Source organism: Mesoplodon mirus, assembly GCF_964341445.2.
Source record: "Mesoplodon mirus genome assembly, chromosome: 5".
NCBI lineage: Eukaryota > Metazoa > Chordata > Mammalia > Artiodactyla > Ziphiidae > Mesoplodon > Mesoplodon mirus.
Genome location: NC_138980.1, coordinates 20,448,168 through 20,467,106, shown reverse-complemented (window position 1 = coordinate 20,467,106; position 18,939 = coordinate 20,448,168). Strand labels below are relative to the sequence as shown.

At 35.9% G+C, this 18,939-nt stretch overlaps 1 protein-coding gene across 1 annotated transcript; it reads left to right on the top strand.

Annotated features, from left to right (window-relative positions):
* Positions 1–456: 456 nt before the first annotated feature.
* On the top strand, positions 457–18,668 carry LOC309805038 (dual specificity protein kinase CLK4-like; the record flags this gene model as incomplete). Its single annotated transcript, XM_082622862.1, has 13 exons — positions 457–617; positions 5,451–5,537; positions 6,123–6,258; positions 7,309–7,399; positions 7,795–7,861; positions 10,815–10,931; positions 11,024–11,190; positions 11,397–11,491; positions 11,742–11,871; positions 14,646–14,728; positions 17,542–17,621; positions 18,344–18,434; positions 18,519–18,668. 13 exons carry the CDS (start codon positions 457–459, stop codon positions 18,657–18,659), a joined length of 1,446 nt encoding a protein of 481 aa, XP_082478988.1. The 3' UTR covers positions 18,660–18,668.
* Between the last annotated feature and the right edge of the window lie 271 nt (positions 18,669–18,939).

The following is an 18,939-nucleotide window of genomic DNA, read 5'->3' as shown; positions in this document are numbered from 1 at the left end:
ATATCAATAACTTAAGAGATTAGTAATAATTTGCCATAGAAAGAAGGTAATGATAAAAATAAAACCAAAAAAGTTATTAATTTCTAGCTAGATATTGTTGTCTACTGAAGGCTGTAAGCCTGAATCCTGACTCTTTTTTTAAAAATGGCAGTTAGCAAGTGTTAGTTCAAGATATGCACCAAGCTGAGAATTTATCCAGAAGAATGGAAAGAAAATGCATTCAGGTCTCACAGTGTTATCATTTAGTGCTAGGTGTGTGTGCCACTTAGAATCATCTGACATACCAGTGGGACAGTGCCTCCATGCCTTGGGAACCATTACCTACGAAGATTTTAGAACCTGTAGGACCCCATGTGCTGGGGTTTTTCTATTGAATTAATAGTAATGTGAAATATTTTATTTACTAAATATAACCATCTGTAAATTCCACAACTCACTTTTCATTTCCATTAACAGATGAGTCATTCCAACAGAACTCACTGCCCTGACTGGGATAACAGAGAAAGCCTGGGACATGAAAGCTACAGTGGAAGGCACAAACAGAAGAGGAGATCCCACAGTAGTACACAAGAGAACAGACATTGTAAACCACATCACCAGCTTAAAGAATCTTATTGGTAAATTACACTTGAACTAGTACCATTTTAACACTAATAGTTGTAATGACTTGTCATTAGCTTATATAACTTTCATCTGTCAGATTGTTTTATAAATCAGTCAACAAATACTCATTCAGAAAATATTTACTGAGTGCCTATTATATGCTAGCCACTGCTGTGAATAGAACAGAGTTCCTGCTCTCACATATCTGTGTCCATTTGGGAGCTGTAGGAGACAGTTGATGGAGTCCCAGCTGCCAGTAATATAGTTGTGGGAAATGAGACACACGAAAGTTAAGTAAGTGATTAAAGGACCAGTGAGTGCCTTTAACTTGTATGTAGTAGGGAGAGCTGTACATTGGGGCACTTATTTAGGGTTCCACAAATGAGAGCTAATGAAGGGTGGGGAAGAGTTCATCCAGATGAGAAAAATAGCATGTGGTGTGTGAGAATGTTACAGTGTGTTGGGGATTAGTTGCCTATACTGTATTCTACAGGTTATATTTGTAGATAAGGCCAGTGGATATGTTTGGGATTCTTAGAAGCTTGGCTGTTGTAAGAAGGGCCTCAATAAAAATTTCCAATGGCATGTGTCCTGTTCTGTTGTATTCTTACCCGTGTAAAATTTGGAGGTACTACGTTTATATAGAATTGAAGGAATTTTTCAAGTTCCTAAATGATTAAACAAAGCCTAGGTGAATAGAGTTTCTTTCATTCTGTCCTCCATTAATTTCCCTTTCTCATTTGTTTTTGTTGGTTCTATGTTTTCTCCTTGTTTTGTGCAGATGTTCCACTGGGACTGTTTGCCAGATTGCTTTCTAAATTAGCCAACTGGGGTTACTTTAAAAAACAGTATGCAATTTTTTTCCTTCTCCATGCCAAAACAGACTTGTTCTGTAGAACAGTGAGCTTGTTGTTAATCAGTGCAGACTAATCATTCTTCACACACTATCATATGGAGGGAAGAGGGAGAATCTATGCCAGGATTTCAATGACCTGAGCTAATTAATGTATTATACAAGAATATCTGTACCCTATATTAAGATAACTACAAAATACTCTGTAAGGCTGAACATATAGTACTAACCATTCATGGATTTATTATGCATTGTATGTGTCGAAAGGAAGTGATATGAATGATGAACAGTTATTCATATTCATAATTAACCACAGAAAGATGATACTGAGTCAGTGCAATAACCACTAGGCCAATAGTTTCTTCTTTGATATTGGCACCAGAGATGTCTGGTGGTAATTGCTCTCCATAATCTGGAGTAATCTAATAGTCATTTTCAAGATTCAAAACTTTATAAGAGTGTTTTTTTGTAAAATTATAGGAAAAAAACTGAAAAATACAGAAGCATATAAAGAAGGTACTCTTGGTAGGATGCTAGTCCCCCATTTGGATGTAAAGTTATTTCTTCTGAAAACTATCTTTGTATACAAATCTTTGCCTCTGAATATTTCCTGAAAATAGGTTCTAAGAAGGGACAGTTTCAAGTGAAAGGGTGTGAACTCTTATAAGGCTCTTGCTACATATTCACATATTTTTCCACATATTTTTCTAGAAAGTTTGTACCAAGTTACACTCCCTACGACATGCTGTCACCAGTCTTGTCTATTTTGAAATGCCAAGAATAGTGTTTTCTTTTCATTTGAATGTTTAAATTTCTGCTGAATTTGTCCTCTGTCATGTGCTTATTGAACACTTGAATATTTTTTAATTGAAGTCTAGTTGATTGTGAACATTATTTTTGTATTCTTAGCCTATTTTTTCTATTAAAGCATATTTTTCTTATGATTTATCAGCGCTTTTATTGTAGATCAATTATCTTACCTTTTTTCCTATATATTTCAGAGTGTCTTTTCTTTCTGATTTGTAAGTAGCCTGTGAATTGCTCCCTTCCTACAAGCTTAATCAATTAATTCTACACAGGAAGACTGATGTGGCTGTGAACACTGTGAACACATTTTATATCCTTAAATGTCTTGTTGTAACATAGAGTATCAAGCCTTAAACCAGTGATTCTGAAACTTTAGTGTGAATAGAATCACTTTGGAGGTATGTTTAAAATGCATAGTACCAGATTATTCAGTGAGTCTGACCTGGGGTCCAGGGATCTTCATTTTTAAAAATTCAGTATTTCGATATTGTTAATAAACAGACCACCCTTTGAGAAACACTGTTTTAAGCCCTTTAGCCTGGCATGCAAGATTTTGGATGATCTGTTCCCAGCTTATTTATTTGCCTATGTTCCCCTATGTGAAAATTGCTCTTGCTGAAATTGTCTACTTACTATTTCCTAAGTAGCATGTAGACAAACTCATCTCTAAACCATTCTGGCTAAAAGTACTCTATAAATGTAAGATGGTAATATGCCATTTTTCTTTCCTGGCACTTCTTCTACTTCCTACTTTATCCAAATCCTGATGTCCCTCTAAGATGCAACTCTTCCCTTCTTTTTCACGAAATCTTCCCTGACCATTTTAAGCATTATGAGTTTTTTCTCCTAAGCACTCATATCCAGGCTTTTGGCATTTCCTGCATGGTTGAGTTTTGTTTGATTTTTGTGTGAGTAATCTCAAATTGAACAGTTATTTGTTGGCAGGGATTTTGCCTCATATATTTTTTATCTTCCACAGGACCTGTGTGGAAATAAAAACGAATGCCCATAGCCTCATTAGTCTTGGCTGTTTTAAAGAACTACAGTGAAATATTCACTGGACATTCAGTGACTCTTTTTAGAAATTCAGTCAGTCTGTTCATCCTGTTCACTCTGTCCATATAGCCTTTATAATTCTGTAGACTTTGTTTATCTAATCTCTAAGGCTCGGTTGTTGTAGGCTGAAGAGGTCCTCATCTTTTTAGTTTATCCTCATAGTATTACTTCACTCCATGTTTGTCATTCTATAGATTATTTATGGATTATCAGCAGCTCTAATTTCATGCACTAGTCCAGCTAAGGATTATTAGTGTTAGAGTTTTCCGATACATTTTAGACTTTTATGGGAAGGATGCCTTACAGAATTAAACAGATGCCCTTTAGAGTATGGTAATTTCTAGTTTGATGTATTGTAGATCTCTCCCTTAACGGTTCCAAGCAACTGATCAGATCCCTGACTTAGACCCAGATTTAGACCCTAATATCCTGAGTTGTTTCTCCAATGGCTAGAACTTAAGGCTGACACTGGGGAAAGGGAGCTTCTGCATCTCCCCAGCCTGGATTTGATGCCAGCCCTGTTGAGTAGCAGTTTTAGAGATGCTTCTCCTTTATTTTTGCATAAACCAGCCTCCTGAGAAAAAAGAATGACAACATATTCTGGGAAAAAGAACGAGGTTAGTGAGGGCAGTCTAGTTAACATCTGTCACTCCATTGCTTGTCAGGATTATTTTAGCTGGTGTGTCTGACTGGGCAGGTGTCCCCTCTCTCCCTCAGTGCTCCACGTGCATCCCTCTTGAAGCTTCACACTGTTGAAAAGGATACTCATCCCAGGTAGAGAGGGGGACGGGAAACTGGGCCAATTGACTCTGTCTTTTTCTTTCCATCAAATCAAGGCTGCTTAACTGGAATCCATTGACTTCCTGAGGTCCATGATCTCTGAAATTCCTTGCCAAGATTTGTTTACGCATTTGTGCGTTTCTTAGGGGAGAGGGCCCATACCTCTCAATTAGATTTTCAAAGGGATGTGTAGATTCAGCAGTCAAGCACTATGGGGCTTACCTGGTGGTGCAGTGGTTGACAGTCCGCCTGCTGATGCAGGGGACACAGGTTCGTGTCCCAGTCCGGGAGGATCCCACATGCCACGGAGCGGCTAGGCCCATGAGCCATGGATGCTGGGCCTGCGCATCTGGAGCCTGTGCTCCACAACGGGAGAGGCCACAACAGTGAGAGGCCTGCGTACCGCAAAAAAAATAAAAAAATCAAAAAGAAGGTAAGCACTATGGTACCAGATGATGCTGTTTTCCCTGAATTCTTGTTTATTTCACAAGCAGGAGTGACAGGAAATTCAAAATGCAAAGGCAAGTAGGGGGTTGGGAAATCCTAAGCAAGCAATTATAAGAACCTTTTCTCATTTGAGGGGCATATATTTTGGATATTTTTGGCACATGAAGCAGCGTTCAAAAACTGTGTTGACTATTTCTCAGAAAGATACAGGAAGCTCGAAATAGAGGAGAGGAGATGGAATAGGTGGTGTGTATAATAATACTGGCACATACAATAGGATTTAGAATGTGCTCTACAACCATGGCAAATCGTTTTCCTTCTAGGGATCTCAGTGTAGTCATCTGTAAAATGAAAGGCCTGAAATATATTTAAGATTCCTTTTACCTCTAATACACCCTTTGTGAAAGAACTCTGTGTGCCAGAGATACCTAACTTACATTAAGAAGGAAAGGAATCCTGTTTTGCCTGCCTCATGTTGTGTGTGGCTCTGCAAAAAGGAAGAGAGCTTAGTTACAGATGCATATATCATAAGATTGATGAATTTCAGAAGAGCAGTTTTGTGAATTTTTGGTCTTAACTTTCACCAGAAGGTAAAGGGACACTTAATCAAGTAAACACTGAATATGTTGAATGATTTGACCCAAGGTTTGTTCCTTCATAGCAGTGTATATTAATAGAGATATATGTACCCATTTGCTTGTTGGTTAAAGTAAAATTATTTAAGTTTTGTGAGTTAAGTATAAGTTCTAATTCATCAATTTGTATTTTTTTCTTTTATTGAGTTAGCTGTTGAAACCAGGAATTCTTGAGAGAATGTTTTATTTTAACCACGTTAAAATGTGGTTAAACGTTAAAGCGTTCTAGAATGAAGAGAGTAATTTTAAATCCTTTAATGTGTTTGCAGTCATTATTTAGAAGCAAGGTTCTTGAATGAGAGATATTATCAGGACCGGAGATACATGGCTGAATACAGAAATGACTACTGCAAAAGATACGTTCTTAACATTGCTGAATACAGAAATGACTACTGCAAAAGATATGTTCTTAACATTGCTGAATACAGAAATGACTACTGCAAAAGATACGTTCCTAACATTGATGAATACAGAAATGACTACTGCAAAATATACGTTCCTAACATTGATGAATACAGAAATGACTACTGCAAAAGATACGTTCCTAACATTGATGAATACAGAAATGACTACTGCAAAAGATACGTTCCTAACATTGATGAATACAGAAATGACTACTGCAAAAGATACGTTCCTAACATTGATGAATACAGAAATGACTACTGCAAAAGATACGTTCCTAACATTGATGAATACAGAAATGACTACTGCAAAAGATACGTTCCTAACATTGATGAATACAGAAATGACTACTGCAAAATATACGTTCCTAACATTGATGAATACAGAAATGACTACTGCAAAAGATACGTTCCTAACATTGATGAATACAGAAATGACTACTGCAAAAGATACGTTCCTAACATTGATGAATACAGAAATGACTACTGCAAAATATATGTTCCTAACATTGATGAATACAGAAATGATTACTGCAAAAGATGTGTTCCTAGACGTTATCACAGAGACGTTGAAAGCAGTTATCGAATCCACTGCAGTAAATCTTCAGTCCGAAGCTGGAGAAGCAGTCCTAAAAGGAAGTGTAATAGACAATGTTCAAGTAATCAGTCACGTTCGGTATGATTGATTTTGTTTTTATTTTGGGTGGATACTTATTTGTGTGTAAAAGCTCTTACTGAGCCAATAAGTTTGAAAAAGTTTATAATACTATATGAATATAATTGTGTTTATATTACTTGAATCCTTAAAGGAAACTTCCAAATTCTTACAACTAATCTGCATTTATTAGTTAGTCCTCATTTGCCCACATTTACTCATTTTCTGCAGACCAGATCATGAGGTTCTTGATTTTAATGTTAAAAATATTTTTATCTTTTATAACATAATCATACGAAAAGATGAAGCACCCATCTTTTCTTTCATCTTAAACATTTTTTACTTTAAAAGAAACCCCTTTCCCAGTACTTGGAGACAAATGTAGAAAGTTGCACTGGTGGATACTTACCCTGTGTATAGCACAATCTGCAATTAGTTCCATTGGAGTTCTGAAAGTGGGTGCTGAAGGGGAAATTATTGTCCAGAAAGCCTGCCTTTTTTTTTACACTCATGAATCTTCACTTGTTTGCAGTAAACTATGAGTTATTATTTTCCTCCCCAAGTTTTCTTCAGTAGAACTATCATTGATTAGATCAAACATTGACATTAGCCTTTATTTTCCCCTTTTATTTTAATAAGTATGTTTAAAAATATTGCTAAGTATCAATTTGAGCTAATCTTGACGTTTTAAAACATTTTCCTGCCAAACTAGACATCTCAACTCACAGCATAGGCTATTTTATAACGAGATTAATAGATCATGACATTGCATTCTTTAAATTTCAGACTTCAATTAAGTCAGTGTTTTAGAGACAATTGTGTTGTTTTTTCTATTGCCACTTTAAGTAACTTATCTGAAAATCTTGCCATGTTTTTCTTCTGTAACATAAACTGTGTCCTGTGAATCTCTGGGGACTGAATTTGAACTTGCTCCTGCCAACTCTTCGTGGCCTGGTTCTTATCTGAATGCCTGAATATCTCCCCGCTGAATGAATTGCGTATTCTGCCCTGAATTCACTCTGCTATATTGATTGGCTGGACGATCTTGGTGCTGCCCACTTGCCGTTCCAGAAGAGCCACCAAAGGAAAAGATCCAGGAGTATAGAAGATGATGAAGAGGGTCACCTTATCTGTCAAAGTGGAGACGTTCTAAAAGCAAGATGTATAGAATATTTTTCAACACTTTTTAAACTTTGCAGACAGAATAATCTTTTTAAGAATAGTTTGTCAGCGGGGTCTAAAGAACTCTTCATTGCTTTTTTGTTTTGTTTTTTGTGGGTTTGTTTGTTGTTCTTTTGTATTTCTTCTTTTCTATAGAGTTTAAATATTTCTACTCTAAAGTTCCAAAATAATCAGTGGAATTTGAGATTAGAGCAAGAAAAATAGCTATCTACATTATTTTTGTAGCATCTGAAAATAAAATAATTTGAGGGCTGGAACGTTAATTATGCTTTAATAGAGAGCATTTGAAAAAATTCCACACTTAAGCATTCATTATTTGAATAACTGATAATTTGTACTCAGGTACTTACACTTCTTTCTCCCCCCTCACTTTAGATGAAATCGTGAACACTTTGGGAGAAGGGACCTTTGGCAGAGTTGTAGAGTGCCTTGATCATGGCATGTAAGTTTGTTGTTTTTCTTTTTTGAACATTCTGATATTTTTGGTGGAGAAGGATCCATAATTTAGATGAAATGGAATTTAAGTGGTAGCTATGTGTTTTCCTGGGAGGTATAAGTATTCAGAAGTTCTTGAACTGTGTACGATTTATTTACCATAAGTATGGATTTTGACCAAGAATGCTGAAAATGTTTATCAGATGGAGTTCATGGAAATTAATGTCAGTGTTCAAGTGAAGACTTTCCCAGAACTTAGGTCCTTAGCTTTCTATAAGAGATTTGGAGTGCTTTACCCTACTTTTGAATTGCAGAGACAATAAATTAGCATGTCTAATCTTCTTGGTTCAAAAACTTTTATTTCCAAAGGATAATATTTGCACGTTAGGGCTAGCTTCTCAAACTATAAAAAAATTATATTACTTGAAGCCTACAGAATAAAGTCCAGATTCTTTAATGAGTTATACTAAACTTTTTGTTCTTTGACCCTCTCTGCTTCATTTTCATGTTTTCCTCTAGGATCTCTCTTCTGCGGTTGCAAATTTTTTTGTAAGTGAACGTCTTACAACAGTTTAGTGGAAACTGCACATTTCTAAATTGACATCTATACTTTTCATCATAAAATAGTTGAGGATGTAATTTCCAGCTTATTGTAAATGGTGATTTTTTTAAAAAAAACATATCTCTCTTTCTAAATATGTTTGGGGGAATCTAAATACAACAGCTTGATACCTCCTGTCATCCATGAACAAACTTTTCTTGAATACTTAGAAATGCTTTATCTTGAACTTAACTTTTACTTCACTTTTTATAAAGAATATTATCCTAAGTGTCTTTTATTATCACCCTTTCCTCTCTATGACAAAAATGTGAACATAAAGTAAAATTTTAAGATATTTTGAAATACTTTGACTTAGGAAAGTTGCTAAGAATTCCCATCTATTCTTCACCCAGATTCCACAAATGTTAACATTTTACAGTGTTTAATCATTCTCTATATTTACATGTTATATGTATTTTCAAGTTTTGCCAGCTTATCTACAACCTGATTCACATTTCACTAGTTGTCCCATTGAGGTCTTTTAAAAATTTCTTGAGGTTCCAAGACTTGAGTATTTGAGATATTCCAATGAAGAGTATTCAATTGATCAAGTACAAATCTGTTACAAATTTTGATACTTATTAGACCTAAAACATACAATGTAATTGTAAATATATCTTTTATCGAGATGGTTGGGGCCTTTAAAAAAATGAGTTCATGTGTCCATAGATAAATCTTACTGTTTTAACATTAAGTTTCCATTTTTCTTTTTTTTTAATTGACAAGTAATATGAAAGCTTATAAGTTTAAGGTGTATAACGTTGGTTTGAACATTTATATACTGCAATATGATTACTATAGTAACATTAGCTAACACCATTATCCATTTTTCATTTTTATAGCTATTAGCACTGTTCATTTTTATAGCTTATTAGCAGTTAGAAAACTTGTCCATATGATGAAATAGATGAGACTAGAAGAAGTTTTGTCACAGCAGTTTTATAGTAATTCTTTTAAGTCTTGAGATATATGCTATACATCATAGGGAGATAAATCATTAAAAATTTAGTTTGATGATTATATATCAGCCCACAACTTCATTGGGACCTTGTCAAAAGAAATGAGTTCGGAATAGGTTTGCTATCCAGCCACTAGAAAAATTTTTGCCTCAAAGAATTTTTTTTTCTTTTTTATAAACAGCCTGGGGCACAAACCTTGCCATATTAATTTCACGTGCATGGGGTTCTCTTTTGTAATGTGGGAAGGCCATAGTGAAAAATGCAGGGTTGACTGCTGGCTTGTATTCAAGAAGATCAGGTTTAGAAAAGAGGACAGAAGGAAGCTGAAGATTTGGAAATCCTTTTCCTCAAAATCATTTACGGCTTTTTTTTTTTTTTTTGGCCGCACCACATGGCTTGCGGGATCTCAGCTCCTCGACCAGGGATTGAACCTGGGCCCACGGCAGTGAAAGCTCATGTCTTAAGCCACTGGACCACCAGGGAATTCCCTCTGTACTTTTTAGGAAGTACTACAGATGCCCCGGTCTAAAACACGCTGCCCTACATTGTTGCTATTTATACCTCTTCGCATCCGTGAATGCACTAAACATTTTTTTGGCTTGATGACTTATTGCTGGTGTCTCCTTTGCCAGAATTATCTAACAAACTGATAGTTGTCTTTCTTCTCTGAAGAAGTCTGAGCTCCCCTAACTCTGATGGTTAGGTTCTTTCTTCTCTCTATACCTTATACCAGGCACTTCTAACCTAATGATAAGTTGTTCAAGTGTCTGTCTTTTCCATTAGACTGTGAGGTACATGGGACAAGCTCCTTTTAACAGTGATTCCAATGCAACATCTGGCACATTCGGTCTAGCCTGGCGAATGAGTGAATGTTTTCAGCAGTAGTATCTTCAAGGTTTATATTTTTATCCTTTTTTTAAAAAAAAAACTACTTATAAAATCTAGGTCAATTTAAACTTTTGGAAACAAACATTAACGTTCTTAAGTATTAAGAGAAATCATCACTCTGTATAATGTATATTTTGTCAAAATGTTTTGAAAAAATGTTTATAGATCTGCTATAATATACCCTGAAAGATTATTTTAGGAAAATAGCATAGAGTGATTGGTACTTAACAAGATGATGCTTTAGAGCAGGGGTCCCCAACCCCTGGGCCGTGGACTGGTAGGAACTGGGCCTAACAGCAGGAGGTGAGCAGTGGGCGAGCGAGTGAAACTTCATCTGCTGCTCACCATAGCTTGCATTACCACCTGAACCATCACACCCTCCCCTCAACCATGGAAAACTTGTCTTCCATGAAACCGGTCCCTGGTGCCAAAAAGGTTGGGGACAGCTGCTTTAGAGGATACATGTCTTCAACGCCCTTCTGTACATTTACCATTTTCATTTTGTTTTTAAGGGGTGGCATACATGTAGCAGTGAAAATCACAAAAAATGTGGGACCATATCGTGAAGCAGCTCATTCAGAAATCAAAGTATTGGAGCATTTAAATAGTACTGATCCCAATAATGTCTTGTAAGTAAGAAACTTGGAACTGTGATCCATTATGTTCCATGAAATAATCAGAATTCTGTGAACTGAATTATTTGTATTCTGATCTGTTTCAGCCGATGTGTCCAGATGCTAGAATGGTTTGATCATCATGGTCATATTTGTATTGTGTTCGAACTCCTGGGACTTAGTACCTATGATTTCATTAAAGAAAATAGCTTTCTGCCATTTCAAATTGACCATATCAGGCAAATGGCATATCAGATCTGTCAGTCAGTAAATTGTAAGTATACTTGTTAAATTTTTAAATACCAGTCAATTAAAGGTTTTATTGGACAAGCAACATATCAAACCATTGTCACTAAAAATGCACGTTGCAAGTAAAGATGAAACCACTTTTGATCCCTACCTCTACTACTAATTCTCCTTTCCCCCGGTACAGATTACATTTGTAAGTGAAACTAATAATGTCTTTTTGTTCTTTTGTAGTTTTGCATCATAATAAATTAACCCATACAGATCTGAAGCCTGAAAATATTTTATTTGTGGAGTCTGACTATGTAGTCAAGTATAATTCAAAAATGGTAAGTTACACTTGTTTTAATTTTGGTAGTTGTCTTTAAAATTAATTTAGCTTGGTGATCCTTGGATGAGGAATTTTACCTTTGAGGCTTATTATATCCTGAAGTTTAACCCCAAAAGGGTAATCCTTTGCCTTTCTCATGGGGTTATTTTGAAAATCAAAAAGAGAATTCATGTGCAAGCCTTTTGGATAGTGCTATAAAATATTTCATATCTTTATTGATCTTTGTGTTTACTTAACTGTATCTCTAGAAACGTGATGAACGCACACTGAAAAACACAGATGTCAAAATTGTTGACTTAGGAAGTGCAACATATGATGATGAACATCATAGCACTGTGATATCTACACGGCATTACAGAGCTCCAGAGGTCATTTTGGGTTAGTAGATACCAGACTTCCTGATATTTTAATTGAAAAAGAGATTTTTTGTTCTCTATAGCTTTTATTGGGGGGCAGGTAGTTGGGGGATAGCTGTAATTTTCTTAGCAGTGTACAGAAAATGTTTTCTGTTTTCATAAAAGCTGTCTGGACATTGCTATAAATAATTTTCCTGAGTGGGAAAAATGTGATATCATCTGTAAAGATATTCCAGGTGGTGGTTCTTTTTGAACAAGTCAGTCTTACAAGATCATAAGAGAACAAGCTGTATTGGCTAAGTCCATGACAGCAGTGTGATTTTGAAGCGATGTGGGCACCTCTTTTCGTCTCATCACAAAGCATGGTGCTGGGGAAAATGCTAAAGATTTGGCTGGCAGACGTCTAGATGTAGGGTGGACGGAGGTTAAGAGGAGAAGAAAGAGGGGCTAGTCTAAGAGGAGAGCTTCTTTGATCATCTTTGACATGGGAAAGCATGGAAAGGAAAATTAGTTAAGGTGCAGGGTTTTTCAATATTAATAAAAGGGAACTCAGTGAGGGAGAGCGCATCTTATGCCTCAAAATTTAAAAGTTCGAGACCGAGTCATGTTGATAGAGCAAGGAAGTCAGAGATGGATTTGGGGGCTTGGAGACAGTGGGAAAAATTCAGATCAGGTGATATTGGGAGATAGTTAAATGGTATAAGCATATTACTTTGCCAAAAGTAAGTTTCAACCGAGGTTGGATAGTAAAACATCTTTGTGGAATCAGTCTTTTCCACTTTTTACCTTTTGTCGAAGAGGACTGGGTAGTTGAGAATATGAGTGTGAAAGCAAACTAATGATGTTTACCTAGAGTAAAGAATTAGTAAAAGGGACAGGAAATTAAGAATAGTTTGTAGTGCTGGCTAGTAGAACTTTCCATGATGATAGAAATGTTGTATATCTGCACTATCCAACATGGTAGCCATTAGTAGCCACACGTAGACTACTGTGTACTTTCAGTATAGCCAGTGTGACTGAGGAACTGAATTTTAAATTAATTAAACTTTTAGATTTAAATAACCACATGTGGCTAGTGGCTACCACATAGGATAGCACAGGTTTGGAGCTCATCTTTGAGATTGATGTTACTAGGATTTCTGCTTAGTATGGTCTGAAAGAAGCTGCTATGTTGCAGTAGTTTAGAAAGTGTATTCATGGTTGAGGACTGAAGCCTGCAATGAAGGTAAAAGAAAAGAGTGTGGGAGGAGATTGTGGACAGAGAGGTATTTTCAGAGCTTAAAAAGAGATAACTTGCTGTGTTTTATCAATTTTAAGAAGAAGATTTTTCTCCACATTTTAACATGTGAGGAAACATAAGACAAAACAGCATTTTTTCTTGGTTATTGGTTCATAAAACAGTGGTGTATCTTACAGTTAGTTAATGGCCTCCTCCTAGATTGCGTAAGATACAGTGATTCTTAGTAATAATACAGTCCCATGTGTGGCCAGGCTGGGGATAGTTGATATAAATCTGAAATTGGGGTTATTGGTGTTTAGGAAAAGAAATGAACAGATGGGAAGATTAGAAGGGTTCTTTGTGTGTTTGTGAAGTGTTACTCCTGAGGATTAAGGCAGAATTAGGTTGAAGAGGAAGATGTTGTCAGGTGCCACCACTGAGGAGGGCAGTTGGTCTCATGTCTTGGGTGTTGGTAGTAAACAGAAGTTGGTCAAAGTGAATGATGTGAAATTCCAAAGAGTATGAGAGCTGAGCCATAAGAGAATGAGGTAGTTTACAGTCACTTGGGAGAAAGCTGGACTGGGAGACAGGAGTGGCTGGAAAAGAAAACTTTCATCTTAGATCCAAGCTCTATCATTTGCAGATTTTGTATGTGTTACTGTAAGTAGAAACCATGCTCCATTATCCTTTTGTTCAAGTGATAAGTACCATGAGGGTTAACAAAAATGGCTAAGTCATAGTCAAGTTCCTTGAATATATTGTTTCTTCCTTTGTCTTTAAATTCAGTAATGTTACTGAAAGTAATTGAAATGTCTTTTAAAGTAGGTTTTATTTGTACATTATTTTTTATTAAAAACTTAATCTTTAAAAGGTTAAAACATCTGTATGGTTTAGGTTTACTCTTTTCCTTTCTAAATAGATAGAGACTTAAGGCTAGGTGTTTTTTTCTTTTCTGAATAATGTTACTATTGAGAATTCTGAAGGAGAAAATATATGATCATGTCTAGACAACCTGAAAGTACATATATAGATACCTCTCTATGTGAACTTTAAATATCTGTATAATTCTGCTTATGGGTGACACTGCTTATAATATCCATTATAATTCTTACATAATTTAGGTGACACTACTATTTCTTTTAATGGAAGAAATAAACTCAGATATCAAGCTGATGGTAATTGATAAGGGGTTAGTAATTACACTCTGAGGATAATTATTGACCTATGTTTGCACTAATAAAATGTAAAATTTCATAGAACAACCGTTAAGTGGGTATAACAGTGCTCCTCATTGCACAAGCAATTCAGAGACTACGGACTATTTGCTCACCCCTCTTACTTTCCATAAAATGCCTCCTCCCCCAGGTTAAAATACTGTAAGTTGATACAAGGATATGGAGGACTCTGAAAGCATACTGAATCATGTTTGGTATAAAACTAAAAATGTAAACCCTGAATTTACTATCATCTTCTCCTAAATGGGCTATATAAAGAGAGCACCCACATAGGAAAAGATATTGTGTATTGGCAATTAAAAATTGTTGCCTAATAAAATGTTTGGTTTTGTTTTTAAATAGCTTTAGGTTGGTCTCAGCCATGTGATGTTTGGAGCATAGGTTGCATTCTTATTGAATATTACCTTGGTTTCACAGTCTTTCAGGTATGTATTTAGTAAATGTTACTTACTGATTCATAATGAGCTTTAATGTTAAAGGCATGTTAAAGTTTTGGTTTCCATATTGGAAAGTTGCCATAGTGTCATTATTCTTAAGATGTAAACTTCCATGTGCAAAATAGTCATCCTTCTCTAAAACCACAGTTGAATGAACTACTCTCAGTGAATGGTCATAATTCATTCTGCATGTGGAGCTTTTAAACACATGGTTCATATTGACTTCATATGATCCATTTTATTGTGATGCTCCTTCATAAATTTACATTAGTGTTACTATGGTCAGTTTTAATTCAGCGCTGGTTATGTTGCACTTTTATTAAAAGAATTCAGAAACAGTAAGTTGTATTAAGCATGTATGACACCCTAGGCACATTTCTAAGCACTGTGTGTATAAAAATGAAAAGACAGCATCTCTCTCCTCAAGGAAGACATACACAGGATAGACATGGGAAAACGTACAGTACAATATGATACTTGCTATAATGGAACAATGTAGAAGGGAACCCAGAAAAGGTGAACGGTTAAGTTTCCTTCGAGAAGGCATCACTGAGGAATAGGGAGTTTAATCCAAGCTATAAGGAAGAGTAAGAGTTTGTCAGAAAACTAGAGTGTGTGATGGCCATATCAGGAAGAAATGGTATTCATAAATGCAAGAGGCATAAAGGAAGCTACTCTAGTTGAGGAAGGATGAATAGTGCTGCCGGAGTGTCTTGGATAAATAGGAAAATGGTGTCAGTAGGCAAGTACTGATTCATAGTGGACTTGTTTGCCATAGAAAGGTATTTGTTTTATCCTAGGAGTCAGTGGTTTCCAAATGTAGACCGGTCTAAAATGAAAATGATTTTGTAGGGTTGCCGTTCTGGCTTTCATTTAGAAATTATCTCTCCTGTTTTTTTTGGTATTAAAATGTTCTTTCTATGCAATGATAATAGTTATTGGCTTACTTGGCAGAACAAAAAGGAGAAAATGTTATTTAGGTCTCTACTTGTTTTCCTCATAATTTTGCTTATGTCGGAAAACTAAAAGTCTTGAAAGCTTCAAGTGGTGTAACCATTGGAGAACTTTAAGAGGGTTGTGATTTGATCAAGGTGTGTTGTTGGATGGGGTGAGGGTGGTTAGGAAGTTCCTGGCTAATACTGTCAAGGTTGCTTTGAGGTTATGGCAATGCAGGATGAGGAGGGAGGAAGCTGTGATGAATTATAAGTCACTTAGGTGGCTGTTGCAGAATATATGTGTTCGCCGCTCTGGGGCACCTCACCAAACTTCTGTCTACTCCATAGAGATCTGTTAAAAGTACTCTGAGTTTGTAGACAAGTTTGATATCTAGAACATAGCTGTCGGACATTTCTAGGGGGTGGTGTCTGGTTTTGTGGTAGTAAGCTATAGGGTCAAGGAAAAAGTTGAGCACAGTGCATGCTTTCTTCATTCTGACACATATAAAATCCTTCAGATGGTTTTATGATTGTAAATCATTCTGAGACCTTAAGCGTCGATTATTAACTTTGGTTTGAGATGTGGTTTATATTTTAATTCCACCCTCCAAAATAGTCTTCAACTAAGGAACTTTTTGAAGATAATGGAGCTTGTATTATTTATTCCTGTCATGACTTAAGAACATTTTGAAAGCAGTGTGCTAGGCACAGTAGTTAATGGATTTAAAAAGCATTGCACATAGACTCTGCTCTTCAGAGCAAGGATTGGCAAACTATATCCTATCTGATGCCTGCTTTAAAAAATGAAAAAGAATATGTGGTGGAGACCATCTGTGACCATCCAAGCCTAAAATATTTACTATCTGGTCCTTTATAGAAGAAGCTTTCCAGCCTCTGCTTAGGAGTGTACCATTTAGTTTAACAATTTATTCGACTTTAGCCAAAGCTCTGTTACTGTGTAATTTAAGAATATGAGTTTTGACTTGGGTTCACAGCTCAGGTTTCCTCATTGATGAGCTATATGAGCTTGAGCTAGTATCTTAACCTCTTTGAAAGTTATGTTCCCACATTCCTAGCTCAAGGTTGTTGTAAGAATTATTGGGACTGTATTTTTATTGTCTAGGATTAGTGTTACAAAGTTGCTATCCATTGGGTAATGGAGGTTAGTTAAGCAACCGATAAAATGAGTAGCCAGGTTATTGGTAATCTTCCCAGTCATCCCTCAGTTAAACAGTGCAAGTAATACAAATAAGGAAAAACTGTTCTGTTTTACATTAAACAAATTATTCGAACATTGTAAATCAACTGTACTTCAGTAAAATATACTTAAAAAGTTGTTCCTCAATCAGCTCTACAAACCTTACCAATTCATTTCACAAATCAGACAATCAGTGTAGCTCATTCAGTTTTATTCCATCTTTGAAGTAGAGTGTAATATAAATTGTATAGCTGTCTAATCTAGTCCTTTTATGGGAACACTATTTTCTTTTTTTTTTCTTAACATTTATTTATTTACTTTTTTTGGGGGGTTGCATTGGGTCTTCATTCCAGCACGTGGGCTTCTCTCTTGCTGCGGTACGTGGGTTTTCTCTCTCCACTTGTGGTGTGCGGGTTCCAGAGTGTGTGGGCTCTGTAGTTTGTGGCTCGCGGGCTCTCTTGTTGTGGTGGGCAGGCTTAGTTGCCCCGCAGCATGTGGGATCTTAGTTCCCCGACCAGGGAGCGAACCCACGTCCCCCGCATTGGAAGGTGTATTCTCTACCACTGGACCACCAGGGAAGTCCCGGACACACTGTTTTCTTGTGTTATCCTTTTATGTGCGTGTAGGGAAATGGAAAGTGCTAAGTTTCTTTTTCCTATTTTTTTTAGACTGATGATAATAAAGAACACCTGGCAATGATGGAACGTATATTAGGACCCATACCAACACACATGATTCAGAAAACAAGGTATGCTTTTTAAGATTAAAGTCCTTATTGGGTACATGCAGTGGCCTATATTCAAACTATAGAAAACCCATCTTTGTTGTTATTGCTTATTCCAAAGACTGTAGATTTTGAATTCTTTTTCATGAAGTCAAGTTTTTGAAAAGTAATGCAATATTTACTTTGTGATCCAGTAAATAAAGTGGTGTTTTTATACTCAGGTTAACCTTTGCATAAATGTTTTCCTAGGTTGATTTAAAAATAATACATAGAGTAGTAAAAAGAGCTTGATTTTGGAGTCCTATCTAAATTTGAATTCCAGACTGTTGCAAACCACATGTACGTCTTTGGACAAGAATACTATAAGTGGTTTCAAAACATAGCTTCACCGCAGAAGTCATCCAGGGAATTGTTAACGATTTCTAGCCCCATTCCAGATCTAGTGAAATCAGAATTTACAGGAATGGATCTAGGAACCTCTGTTTTTGAAGCTGGCATTGTTTCACATATGGTACAACTTAGGTGGGATACTAAAACTTCAGAGGGTACAAGATTAGGAAAAATACCATATAAGGTATCCGATATAATTATTGCTGAGATTTTTAGAAATTGTATGTTTATGTATATATAGAGAGATGTCTATGGTTCCATCTTTTCCCCCAATCCCCTGTTTGGGGCAGGGTAAGAATGTGGGTTTGGGGTTTCTTTTTTTCTTAAAATTTAATCCAGACTTCTCTTTCCTATAGGAAACAGATGTATTTTCATCATAATCAGCTAGATTGGGAGGAACGTAGTTCTGCTGGTAGATATGTTACGGGACACTGCAAACCATTAAAGGTAAAACAAAAAAAAAAAAAAAAAAAAAACCTGTTTTAACTATTTTTTATTGTCTTTCTTAAACAAAGTCATTTTTCCCCTCAGGAATTTATGCTCTGTCATGATGAAGAACATGAGAAACTGTTTGACCTGATTCAAAGAATGTTAGAATATGATCCAGTGAAAAGAATTACCTTGGATGAAGCATTGCAGCATCCTTTCTTTGACTTATTAAAAAAGAAATAAAATGGAAATCAGTGGTCTTACTATACTTGTCTAGAAGAGATGATTTAAGACTGTGTCAGTCAACTCTAAACATTCTAATATTTTTATAAACCTTAAATTATTTTGTACAGTTAAGTGTAAATGCTGTATGTTTTGTATCAATCGCATAATTATCTTGTTAAGCAAATATGGTCTTGATAATGAATGAAATATAAAAGCTAAAATTAATTTTCCTTTTTTGAGATTAATTACCATTTTTAAAGACCTTTGGAATATCCTTTGTGTCCAGTGATTGATCTTG